Source organism: Crinia signifera, chromosome 11 (assembly GCF_055691185.1).
Source record: "Crinia signifera chromosome 11, ASM5569118v1, whole genome shotgun sequence".
NCBI lineage: Eukaryota > Metazoa > Chordata > Amphibia > Anura > Myobatrachidae > Crinia > Crinia signifera.
This window is the reverse complement of record NC_139227.1, coordinates 113,536,706-113,550,716: the sequence shown is the minus strand read 5'-3', so window position 1 is coordinate 113,550,716 and position 14,011 is coordinate 113,536,706. Positions and strand designations below refer to the sequence as shown.

General features: G+C 45.6%; 1 protein-coding gene across 3 annotated transcripts in view; it reads left to right on the top strand.

The window, feature by feature from the left end:
- Positions 1-12,728, top strand: part of CCDC73 (coiled-coil domain containing 73) — a 94,436-nt gene extending 81,708 nt beyond the window's left edge. For all 3 annotated transcript variants that reach the window (XM_083164303.1, XM_083164304.1, XM_083164305.1), the window contains 2 exons: positions 4,992-5,122; positions 12,286-12,728. In XM_083164303.1, the coding sequence (XP_083020429.1) occupies positions 4,992-5,122; positions 12,286-12,543 (389 nt within the window). In that variant the 3' untranslated portion in view covers positions 12,544-12,728. The remainder of the gene's footprint in view (positions 1-4,991; positions 5,123-12,285) is intronic.
- Positions 12,729-14,011: the final 1,283 nt, after the last annotated feature.

Genomic DNA, 14,011 nt, shown 5'->3' with positions numbered 1-14,011 from the left:
CAAGCACACCTTTACTAGAACACATGCAGCAAGCACACCTTTACTAGAATACCTGCAGCAAGCACACCTTTACTAGAACACATGCAGCAAGCACGCCTTTACTAGAACACATGCAGCAAGCACACCTTTACTAGAACACATGCAGCAAGCACGCCTTTACTAGAACACATGCAGCAAGCACGCCTTTACTAGAACACATGCAGCAAGCACGCCTTTACTAGAACACATGCAGCAAGCACGCCTTTACTAGAACACATGCAGCAAGCACGCCTTTACTAGAACACATGCAGCAAGCACACCTTTACTAGAACACATGCAGCAAGCGCACCTTTACTAGAACACCTGCAGCAAGCACACCTTTACTAGAACACCTGCAGCAAGCACACCTTTACTAGAACACCTGCAGCAAGCACACCTTTACTAGAACACATGCAGCAATCACACCTTTACTAGAACACCTGCAGCAAGCACACCTTTACTAGAACACATGCAGCAAGCACACCTTTACTAGAACACATGCAGCAAGCACACCTTTACTAGAACACATGCAGCAAGCGCACCTTTACTAGAACACATGCAGCAAGCACACCTTTACTAGAACACATGCAGCAAGCGCACCTTTACTAGAACACCTGCAGCAAGCGCACCTTTACTAGAACACATGCAGCAAGCACACCTTTACTAGAACACATGCAGCAAGCACACCTTTACTAGAACACATGCAGCAAGCACACCTTTACTAGAACACATGCAGCAAGCACACCTTTACTAGAACACATGCAGCAAGCGCACCTTTACTAGAACACATGCAGCAAGCGCACCTTTACTAGAACACATGCAGCAAGCGCACCTTTACTAGAACACATGCAGCAAGCGCACCTTTACTAGAACACATGCAGCAAGCGCACCTTTACTAGAACACATGCAGCAAGCGCACCTTTACTAGAACACATGCAGCAAGCACACCTTCACTAGAACACATGCAGCAAGCGCACCTTTACTAGAACACATGCAGCAAGCACACCTTCACTAGAACACATGTGCAGACACTAAACATCGGTCCTCCGTGCGACCGAATGAATCAAAAGGCCCACAATGGTTCATCTTATTTGCCTTCATTGAATAGAATAGGGATTCACACAAATAAATGACGCTACAATTGTTAGATAACTATGTATAGATATAGTTAATTTCAGAAAAAGATCACAGCTTAGTATCATCAATTCATTTTCAACTATCACTGGGTCAGTATCTGTGAATGTGAGTCATTGAGGGAGCAATGATTTATTACTACAGCAGGTATTTATATAGCGCACACATATTCCGCAGCGCTGTACAGAGAATAGTTGAACACTCACATCAGTCCCTGCCCCAGTTACAATCTATATTCCCTACCACATGTATACACACACACACACACACACACACACACACAGTCTAGGGTTAATTGTGTTGGGAGCCAATTGACCTATCTGTATATTTTTGGATTGTGGGAGGAAACCGGAGTACTCAGAGGAAACTCACGCAAGCACGGGGAGAATATACAAACTCCGCAAAGTTAGAGTCATGGTGGGAAACGAACCCATGACCTCAGTGCTGTGAGGCAGTAATGTAACCATTACACCGTCCGTACTGCCCCGTATATATAACACATGGTGGGGATAGACCGCATGACCTCAGCGATGTGAGGCAGTAATGTAACCATTACACCATCCGTACTGCCCCGTATATATAACACATGGTGGAGATAGAACCCATGACCTCAGTGCTGTGAGGCAGTAATGTAACCATTACACCATCCGTACTGCCCCGTATATATAACACATAGTGTGGATAGAACCCATGACCTCAGTGCTGTGAGGCAGTAATGCTATAACCATTACACCGTCCGTACTGCCCTGTATATATAAGACATGGTGGGGATAGAACCCATGACCTCAGCGCTGTGAGGCAGTAATGCTATAACCATTACAACATCCGTACTGCCCCGTATATATAACACAGGGTGGGAATAGAACCCATGACCTCAGTGCTGTGAGGCAGTAATATAACCATTACCCCATCCGTACTGCCCCGTATATATAACACATGGTGGGGATAGAACCCGTGAACTCAGCGCTGTGAGGCAGTAATGTAACCATTACACCATCCGTACTGCCCCGTATATATAACACATGGTGGGGATAGAACCCATGACCTCAGTGCTGTGAGGCAGTAATGCTAACCATTACACCGTCCGTACTGCCCCTTTTATATATAACACATGGTGGGAATAGAACCCATGATCTCAGTGCTGTGAGGCAGTAATGTAACCATTACACCATCCGTACTGCCCCGTATATATAACACATGGTGGGGATAGAACCCGTGAACTCAGCGCTGTGAGGCAGTAATGTAACCATTACACCATCCGTACTGCCCCGTATATATAACACATGGTGGGGATAGAACCCATGACCTCAGTGCTGTGAGGCAGTAATGCTAACCATTACACCGTCCGTACTGCCCCTTTTATATATAACACATGGTGGGGATAGAACCCATGACCTCAGCGCTGTGAGGCAGTAATGCTAACCATTACACCATCCGTACTGCCCCGTATATATAACACATGGTGGGGATAGAACCCATGACCTCAGTGCTGTGAGGCAGTAATGCTAACCATTACACCATCCGTACTGCCCCGTATATATAACACATGGTGGGAATAGAACCCATGATCTCAGTGCTGTGAGGCAGTAATGTAACCATTACACCATCCGTACTGCCCCGTATATATAACACATGGTGGGGATAGAACCCATGACCTCAGTGCTGTGAGGCAGTAATGCTAACCATTACACCGTCCGTACTGCCCCTTTTATATATAACACATGGTGGGGATAGAACCCATGACCTCAGCGCTGTGAGGCAGTAATGCTAACCATTACACCATCCGTACTGCCCCGTATATATAACACATGGTGGGAATAGAACCCATGATCTCAGTGCTGTGAGGCAGTAATGTAACCATTACACCATCCGTACTGCCCCGTGTATATATAACACATGGTGGGGATAGAACCCATGACCTCAGCGCTGTGAGGCAGTAATGCTAACCATTACACCATCCGTACTGCCCCGTATATATAACACATGGTGGGGAATAGAACCCGTGACCTCAGCGCTGTGAGGCAGTAATGTAACCATTACACCATCCGTACTGCCCCGTATATATAACACATGGTGGGAATAGAACCCATGACCTCAGCGCTGTGAGGCAGTAATGCTAACCATTACACCATCCGTACTACCCCGTATATATATAACACATGGTGGGTATAGAACCCATGACCTCAGCACTGTGAGGCAGTAATGTAACCATTACACCGTCCGTACTGCCCCATATATATAACACATGGTGGGGATAGAACCCATGACCTCAGCACTGTGAGGCAGTAATATAACCATTACACCGTCCGTACTGCCCCGTATATATAACACATAGTGGGGATAGAACCCATGACCTCAGTGCTGTGAGGCAGTAATGCTAACCATTACACCATCCGTACTGCCCTGTATATATAACACATGGTGGGGATAGAACCCATGACCTCAGTGCTGTGAGGCAGTAATATAACCATTACACCATCCGTACTGCCCCGTATATATAACACATGGTGGGGATAGAACCCATGACCTCAGCGCTGTGAGGCAGTAATACTAACCATTACACCATCCGTACTGCCCCGTATATATAACACATGGTGGGGATAGAACCCATGACCTCAGCGCTGTGAGGCAGTAATGCCATAACCATTACACCGTCCATACTGCCCCGTATATATAACACATGGTGGGGATAGAACCCATGATCTCAGCGCTGTGAGGCAGTAATGCTATAACCATTACACCATCCGTACTGCCCCGTATATATAACACATGGTGGGAATAGAACCCATGACCTCAGTGCTGTGTGGCAGTAATGCTATAACCATTACACCATCCGTACTGCCCCGTATATATAACACATGGTGGGGATAGAACCCATGACCTCAGCGCTGTGAAGTAGTAATGCTATAACCATTACACCATCCGTACTGCCCCGTATATATAACACATGGTGGGAATAGAACCCATGACCTCAGTGCTGTGAGGCAGTAATGTAACCATTACACCATCCGTACTGCCCCGTATATATAACACATGGTGGGAATAGAACCCATGATCTCAGTGCTGTGAGGCAGTAATGTAACCATTACACCATCCGTACTGCCCCGTATATATAACACATGGTGGGAATAGAACCCATGATCTCAGTGCTGTGAGGCAGTAATGTAACCATTACACCATCCGTACTGCCCAATGATGTTGCAACCGTGGATTGTTATGGTGATGTTGCAACCGTGGGTTGTTATGGTGATGTTGCAACTGCTGGGTGTTGTGGAGGCAGTGATGTCGTAAGTGCTGCGTGTTGTGGAACTCCCACAACTTTCCACAGGAGATATCAGAAACACAATGGGTTTCGGGAGTGGGAGAGTTCATGTTGCGGTAGTGTTAATATTCCTCTGTTGAAATGTGGTTGACGTGTTGGCCACCTGGCATATGGATGTGTTGATTCCGTGTGATATATGTATATGGAGGTATGTAAGCTGGTCTGGATGGTGTATGGTGTAGTCTGAGTGGGAAGTCAGTGTGGTACATGGATATTGCCAGAGTATATAGTATATACACACACAGGGCAGGCCACCTACCTAGGCTGAATTAGCTCCAGAGGGGGCTCCCAGGGGTGGGCTGCAGACGTGCAGTTAGAGGGGGACAGACCCCATCATATTTCTTGAGAATATTTTCTAGATTATTTTCCTGTTCTACATATTGGTTTGCATTAGATTTTTAAGCCTTGTTACTATAAATGATGGATGTCATGAATGTGATTTATTAGCACAGCTGCTCATCGATTTTCATATTGTGAATTTATTTTGTCATGAAATAAACTTTAACTCATTCATCAGGTTCAACAATAAAGAGAAGACTATTTGATGCTTTGTCTACCAATGCCCATCCGGTCCCCAGGAAGGACCACAGCGCAGAATGGAATGCATTGGTACAGACGTTTCCTAATTCTCCTGATCCCACAGAACACGTGAGTCATTGCTGCCTGTGTATCCATGTAACCCACAGCTGCACAATGTACAGCTCTAGGCTTTAAACCAGGTGTGGGGAACCTTCGGTCCTCCAGCTGTTACTACACATCCCAGCATGCACTGCAACAGTTTTAGCATGGCCAAATAGAAGAAAGGTCGACCTTTTGACTGTCATTGTTGACCCAATGCTTGTGTCAAACTTCCAACCCTGTCAACCTATGTGATGTGTTGACCTTCAGTCATCAACCCATATTGGGTCCACCAATGGCCCAAACCCAAACTTTAACATGCCCACCATTTTTTTTGAGGGTGACAAACATTTACAAATTTGCCAATACATTTCATGGTGTTTCCCACAGCGATGTAGTAGCAATGTTTTAATAAATTAAAATGGCAGTACAACATTTTTAGAAACCCTCTATTTCAGGTATGGCCAAACTGGCCCTCCAGCTGTGGTGAAACTACACATCCCAGCATGCCTTGCCATAGTTTTAGCATTCCCTATCCCTGTGGCAAGGCATGATGGGACTTGTAGTTTCACAACAGCTGGAGGGCCACAGTTTGGACATGCCTGCCCTATTTTGTTTATGTCCGTACATGTGGGAATGGTGGCGGCACTTCGGATATTTTCCTAGCTAGTAATATTGCACATCTACTTTATTTATTCTCTTTTCCATGCAAGGATACCTTAGGATAAACATACGTGTATATAGTGCCATAGGCGGGCAGACTGAGGGGATGGCTCTCCTTGCGTGGCATCATGGTTTGCGCCAAAAACAAATTTATTTACTTTTTTTTTTTTTTGCTTTTTACTTGCATGAATGAGGCCCATAGAAAAGAGGCAGGTTCATTTTACTTTTTAAAAATGTATTATTTATATTTGTACCAGACTTTCTATTGGTTTTGCATGTAAAGCTTGGATTTGTGTGTGTGGGGGCTCAGAACAGCAGGAGGGATTTGACTTCACCCTTTCCTTTAACATAGGTGTTTATAGCATTGTACAAGTCTACCTGGTTGTTGTGCCTAAAGAGGGGCATACCCACATCTTGGGATTTAGACTGGCCTCCATAAATATAGGTTTCTTGAACATTTTATATTCTCTATTTTTCTCCTAAATTAAGGCTCTGTTTAGCCTAATTTGTATTAATACCAACTACCAACTACCCCACTCTGTCCTACTACAGCTGAGGAAGTCCGCTCCCTCATCTCATCCTCTCCCCCCTCTATCTGTCCCTTGGACCCTCTCCCCTCCCGTCTCCTCAGTTCCCTCTCCCCCACTGGCTGCTCCCACCTTGCTCACCTCTTTAACCTATCTCTTTCTACTGGCATCTTTCCCTCACCCTTCAAACACGCTCTGGTCTCGCCTATTCTTAAAAAACCTAACCTGGACCCTTTATCTCCCACAAGCTACCACCCTATCTCTCTTCTCCCATTTGCCTCTAAAATACTAGAACGGCTGGTTTACAGGCGTCTCACCAGCTACCTGTCTGACCACTCCATCCTAGATCCCCTTCAATCTGGCTTTCGCCCACTTCACTCCACTGAGACTGCCCTAGTGAAAGTCACCAATGACCTGCTGTCAGCCAAATCCAAGGGTCACTTCTCCCTGCTTATCCTTTTGGACCTATCTGCTGCCTTTGACACTGTGGATCACCCTCTCCTCCTCCACACACTCCAAAATATTGGCCTCTCTGGCACAGTCTTCAACTGGTTTTCCTCTTACCTCTTCAACCGTTCCTTCTCAGTCTCTGCCTCTGGCTCTACCTCACCACCTTCTATCCTTCCTGTCGGGGTCCCTCAGGGTTCCGTCCTTGGCCCCATTCTGTTCTCTCTGTACACCTCCTCTCTGGGTGCACTCATTAACTCCTTTGGCTTCCAATATCACCTCTATGCAGATGACACCCAAATCTACCTCTCCTCTCCTGATCTGTCCCCCACTGTTTTCTCTCAAGTTTCCAACTGCCTAGCTGCCATCTCTACCTGGATGTCTGAGCGATTTCTGAAGCTGAATATGGACAAAACCGAACTTATTATCTTTCCCCCACCCAGAGCTATGCCCCCTACTAATATCTCTTTCACTGTTAACAACACCATCATCTCCCCTGTTCCCCAACTCCGCTGCCTGGGTGTCACTCTTGACTCCTCCCTCTCCTTTGCACCCCACATCCAAGCCCTGGCTCATTCTTGCCGGTTCCAGTTACGCAACATTGCTCGCATCAGGCCCTTTCTCTCACAGAGTGCAACTAAGCTGATCATCCACTCATTAGTCATCTCACGGCTTGACTACTGTAATGCTCTTCTCACTGGCCTCGCTCAATCCCAACTAGCTCCTCTCCAATCTGTCCTCAATGCTGCAGCCAGGCTTATCTTCCTCTCCCGCCGCTCTAACTCTGCTACTCCCCTTCAACAAAATCTGCACTGGCTTCCATTCCCCTACAGAATCCTCTTCAAACACCTCACACTCACATACAGGGCCATCTCTAATTCCATTGCTCCATATATCTCTAACCTCATCTCCATTCATACACCCTCCCGCCCTCTACGGTCAGCTGACGACTGTCGTCTCTCCTCTACCCTGATCACTGCTTCCCATGCTAGAGTACAGGACTTTGCCCGTGCAGCACCCCTTCAGTGGAACGCACTCCCTCGCTCCATTAGACTCTCCCCGACCTTGCAAAGCTTCAAACGGGCACTGAAAACTCACCTATTCATCAAAGCGTACCCTTCCACTGCATAAACCAGCTGGTTCTCCGACCCCTTGCCTGTTTACATCCTGCTATCTAACCACCACCCCCTCGCTTGCACCTCTTGTAATCTGTCTGTCTCCCCTTCCTACTAGATTGTAAGCTCCTCCGAGTAGGGCCCTCTTCCCTCCTGTTGTCAAAGCCCACTTCTCTTCACATTTCACTCACAGCTCTCCTTTACTCCAACACTCAGTGACCATCTTCGTCTGCATACTCATCTCCATCATTGGCCTCAAGCCTCTAGTTGTATGTTGATTGGGTCCTCACTACTTACATTTAAGCTGTAATGTGTATTGAACTGTGGTGCTCTTTATTTGTACTGTATTTTTGTTATTTATTCAATGTTATGCCAAGTTTTGTCTCCCTGTATTGTTCCTTTGTACGGCGCTGCGAAACACTTGTGGCGCCTTATAAATAAAACTATAATTATAATAAAATAAAACTATAATAATAATAGTGATTGGACTATTTGGTACTTGTTTCCTAGCACGGCCACAACGATCATGATTGTGGGCATCGTGAGGAAAAATCGGGGGCATCGCGGCCATCGCATGCACTAAAAAATCGGGTGCGATGGTACCGACGCGATGCCCGCGATTTCCCCATAGGGAACAATGTTAAATGCCTCAATTTACCCGCGATGCCCCCGATTTCCCATAGGAATCAATGTTAAATGGCTCAATTTACCGAAATCATCATAGGGAACAATGGTAAATGGGCCAGAAAACCCAAAAAACACAGCTGAACAGTGAAATGTCCCCCCAAAAGTAGTTTACGCCACCCCACGATCAACGCGAACCCGAAGCGTGGCGAGCGCAGCGAGCCCGCGAGGGGCGGCGGTACGCGTCCTCCGACCTTTTCATACCCCCACTATCCACGTCGGCGTGGAGTTGAGAATAGAATAGTGTGGCGAGCGGACGCGGATACCTGTGAAGCCCGCGAAGGGACGCGTTTACCTGTGAAGGTATCCGCGTCCCCTCGCCACGCTTCGGGCTCGCTGCGCTCGCCACACTATTCTATTCTCAACTCCACGCCGACGTGGATAGTGGGGGTATGAAAAGGTCGGAGGACGCGTACCGCCGCCCCTCGCCACGCTTCGGATTCGCGTTGATCGTGGGGTGGCGGCAACTACTTTTGGGGGGACATTTCACTGTTCAGCTGTGTTTTTGGGGTTTTCTGGCCCATTTACTATTGTTCCCTATGATGATTTGGGTAAATTGAGCCATTTAACATTGTTCCCTATGGGGAAATTGGGGGCATCGCGTCTGGACCATTTAAGCCTTTTTTAGCCGCATACGACGCGATATTGACTTTTTTCAATGGGAAAATCGGGGGCATCGCGTCGGACGCGTCGCAGACCACTAAAAATGACACGCGATGGCCGCGATTGTGGCCGTGCTAGGAAACAAGTACCGACTATTTTTATTACATGTACATTATATGTGTTTAAAAATTATGACATTGGTTGAAATGTGCTTTCCGTTATTCTACTATTCTTAACAAGGTGGAGGGCAGTACGGATGGTGTAATGGTTATAGCATTACTGCCTCACAGAATGAGGTCATGGGTTCTATCCCCACCATGTGTTATATATACGGTGCAGTACGGACGGTGTAATGGTTATAGCATTACTGCCTCACAGCACTGAGGTCATGGGTTCTATTCCTACCATGTGTTATATATACGGGGCAGTACGGATGGTGTAATGGTTAGCATTACTGCCTCACAGCACTGAGGTCATGGGTTCTATCCCCACCATGTGTTATATATACGGGGCAGCAAGGGCGGTGTAATGGTTACATTACTGCCTCACAGCACTGAGGTCATGGGTTCTATTCCCACCATGTGTTATATATACAGCGCAGTACGGATGGTGTAATGGTTATAGCATTACTGCCTCACAGCACTGAGGTCATGGGTTCCATCCCCACCATGTGTTATATATATATATGGGCAGTACGGATGGTGTAATGGTTAGCATTACTGCCTCACAGCACTGAGGTCATGGGTTCTATCCCCACCATGTGTTATATATACGGGGCAGTACGGATGGTGTAATGGTTACATTACTGCCTCACAGCGCTGAGGTTATGGGTTCTATTCCCACCATGTGTTATATATACAGGGCAGTACGGATGGTGTAATGGTTATATTACTGCCTCACAGCACTGAGGTCATGGGTTCTATCCCCACCATGTGTTATATATACGGGGCAGTACGGACGGTGTAATTAGCATTACTGCCTCACAGAATGAGGTCATGGGTTTGATTCCCACCATGGCCCTAACTGTGTGGAGTTTGTATATTCTCCCTGTGCTTGCGTGGGTTTCCTCCCACAATCCCAAAATATACAGGTAGGTTAATTGGTTCCCAACCCAATTAACCCTAGAATGTCTGTGTGCGCGTGTACATGTGGTAGGGGATATAGATTGTAAGCTCCACCGGGGCAGGGACTGATGTGAGTGTTTAAGTATTCTCTGTACAGCGCTGCGGAATATGTGTGCGCTATATAAATAACTGGTAATAAATAATGTATGAACTTGCTGTCAATAAAAAAAATACAAAAAAAAGGGAAAAAAATGCAGATTACATGAAGCCAATTATATATATTTATTGAAAAGCTAATTGTACATTTATAAGATATGTGATTTGGGTGCAATGTTTCCTTTGGTCGGTCTAAAAAGGCTACTGAACATATGCAAAGCTCTTTTATTAATGTTCACAGAAAATGGCTTGAATAATGATTATCACAGATTCGGTGGCTCAGGCCTCCGAGCCATTGATTAACCCTCCGATTGCCAACATCTGGGAGAGATGTTCCAAATATCCGCTAAAAACGCCAGCGCCACTCTCCTTTGTTATAGAAATTCCAATATAGGGGCAGATGTATGAAGCCTTAACAAGAGATAAATGCAAGGGTGATAAAGAGAGATAACTGTCCAGCCAATCAGCTCCTTACTGACTCAAACACAGCCTGTAACATGGCAGTTAGGATGTGATTGGCTAGATGCAATCTCTTGTTAAGGCTTAATACATCTGCCCCCATAATCTGTTATTACACATTTCCTATATATTGTAACCATTACAGATCATTATGATGAATAAAAATGTTTGCTCGTCAATTTTCACACCTATTTTGACAAATTCACTGGAGAAAAAGGGGGGTTTGAGACCGCGCTCGCTAAAAAGCATGCAACAGGTGTAATTAAAACATTTATTAAGAATAATACATAAAAAATCTATATGATAAATTAAATCAATTTAAAAGATTGGGGGTACCACAAGTAATACAGAGAGCAGGGATATTCACCCACAGTTCGGCCGTAGTGATGTCCTTAGTCCGTTCCTATAATGTCTCCAGATATCGTCCTGTGTAGGAGTGCCAAAGGTACTTGTATTAGGAGAGATGTATGTCTCCAAACCAGGGAGCTCCCGATGTTGCGTGGTGCTCTACCTGGTGGGCTTGATGTTGTTGCCACTCGGTTCCTTTGTGGGGGAGATGTGACTCTCATAACCAGGGAGCTCCTGATGGGATGAGGTGCTCTACCTGGTGGGCTTGGTGGTGGTGCTGCTTGGTTCCCAGGAGTGGATTTATTCTGGAGACTGGTCCGGTTTCATCACCTTGACAAAGCTTATTGCGTTAAGTGTTGGTGAAGAGGAGCAGGGACACCCTTATTCTACAGGCGCCCCACATTTTTACCATCCTGAAACCGAACCAGTCTCCAGAATCAATCCACTCCTGGGAACCAAGCAGCACCATCACCAAGCCCACCAGGTAGAGCACCTCATCCCATCAGGAGCTCCCTGGTTATGAGAGTCACATCTCCCCCACAAAGGAACCAAGTGGCAACAACATCAAGCCCACCAGGTAGAGCACCCCGCAACATCGGGAGCTCCCTGGTTTGGAGACATACATCTCTCCTAATACAAGTACCTTTGGCACTCCTACACAGGACGATATCTGGAGACATTATAGGAACGGACTAAGGACATCACTACGGCCGAACTGTGGGTGAATATCCCTGAATATCCCTGCTCTCTGTATTACTTGTGGTACCCCCAATCTTTTAAATTGATTTAATTTATATAGATTTTTTATGTATTATTCTTAATAAATGTTTTAATTACACCTGTTGCATGCTTTTTAGCGAGCGCGGTCTCAAACCCCCCTTTTTCTCCAGTAAACTATTCCTTGGGTCAGACTTCCCAAGTCCCGAGACCGCAGCTCCAGCAGAACAACTCCGCTCATGCGCCCCTCAGGCCACTTATTGTGACCAACCTTTTCTCCATATTTTGACAAATTCACTTGGCGCTCAAAGGGTTTACACACACCAAATCGCTTATTTACCTTTCCAACTGATCTCAGGAGCAAGTATTTGAATTTTTTTTAATGAAGTTTTTCTTTTTTTTTCAATCAGTCAGATATGATGGAAAAAATAAACAGTTGTCCTGCCACCACTGGTCTCTCCAGTCTGCCTGACGAAACTAGCCTACAGACTAAACCACCGCCAGAGATCCCGGGTGGCAAAGGAGGCGATTGCACAGTGCCCAGTATACAGTGTCAGATAAGCGCAATTGAGAAGTTTTTAATGGGCCACAGACTAAATATACCAAAGAGGCGGAAACTGGAGAATAGTGTCCAAGTAGAGGAAGCAAAAAGCAATTCCATCATTTAAAGTTTATCGTTGTGATTTCTGAAGGTTTTATGTTGCCATAATATGATCCTAATTAATATATTATGTTACCTAGAGACGGATAGCGTTGAATGCAAGTAGATATCGATGATGAAGCTTGCATGTTCTTGTGCTGTTCATGTTCTGCTCTGTAGTCAAGAATACACAATATCGTTTTTGCACCTCAATCGCATCTCCACTTATAGCTGAATGTATGTGGACTGTTTTGGGGCGTTCACACACAGGGTACCCCTGAAGCCTTACTCCTCCCTTCTAAGTGCCTAAACCTACACCTACCACATTTACATCGAAAGCACGGGTATGGATGGAAAAAAAAACATGTCGATTTTTAATCAGGATCCTCGAAATCATGGGAGGGTGGTTATTACACAGCTCTGACTTAAGTCTCCTTCATCTTGGAAGACAAAAATTAAATGGTAATAAATTCACTGTCACATAGACTAGCCATTCTTCACCTAGGGACGGAACCCAATGAGTGGTATTTGAAGAATTCAGTGTCCCCTTGTAAAGGGATTGTCCACCTTTTGGCAAACTGGAGAGTTTAAAGTGCATACACATGGTGCTAACTTTTCTTCCCCAGTTGAAGCTAAAATCGCAGAGTGTATATACAGCTTGCGACGCTGATGCTTGCCCCCACACAAGAAAAAAAATACACCATGCAGCCAAGCCATGTGGATCGGGGTTCAACCAGAGACGGATAATATTAAATGTGTTGACAGACATGTTTGTGCACCTAATCACACGGAAAATAATGCAGGAGTGCAAACTCTTGCTATTAACATTTGATTTACGGACATGGTAAACCCCAGATTCATCTGTCCCAGTTGTCCGCCTACAACTCTCGTTAAGCAAAGCTTAGGGGGATATTGGAGACGAATCGACAGAACGGGCCCGCTTTGCCAAGAACGGCCGTGGATTGTCGCGATCACGGCCGGATCGTGCCAATCCACGGCCAGCCACGCACCCTTTTAAACGATCGGCAGGCGGGACATTGAATCCCACCTATTTGCGATCGAGCAAAACGGGGTCACGGGTGTCAGGACGGACTGACGGTCATGACCCAGGATTGACTACCACCCTTAGCTTCCTCTATAACTAACTACATGTCCTCAGACCTCACGTTTAATAGCTGGGGACTTGTGATACTTTGTTCCAGTACCTTTAAACTTAAGGACACCTTCTCCAAATAAAATATAGACTACTAAAACTAACCAAGGGTAATTCAATAGTCAATTACATTGTATTATAATATGCAAGTTATGCTATCAAATATACACTAAATCTTATATTTTAAACAGTGAATGAAGACCTGATGTTATTTCATTAAAAAAAATATGGGCATTAAGGAAATTCACACATCAAATGTAAATGATTGATGCTAGAGAAGAGTTGTTGTCAGAAAGTCAACACGACGTAATGCTGCCACTAGAGTGGGTTAGGATACATGTCG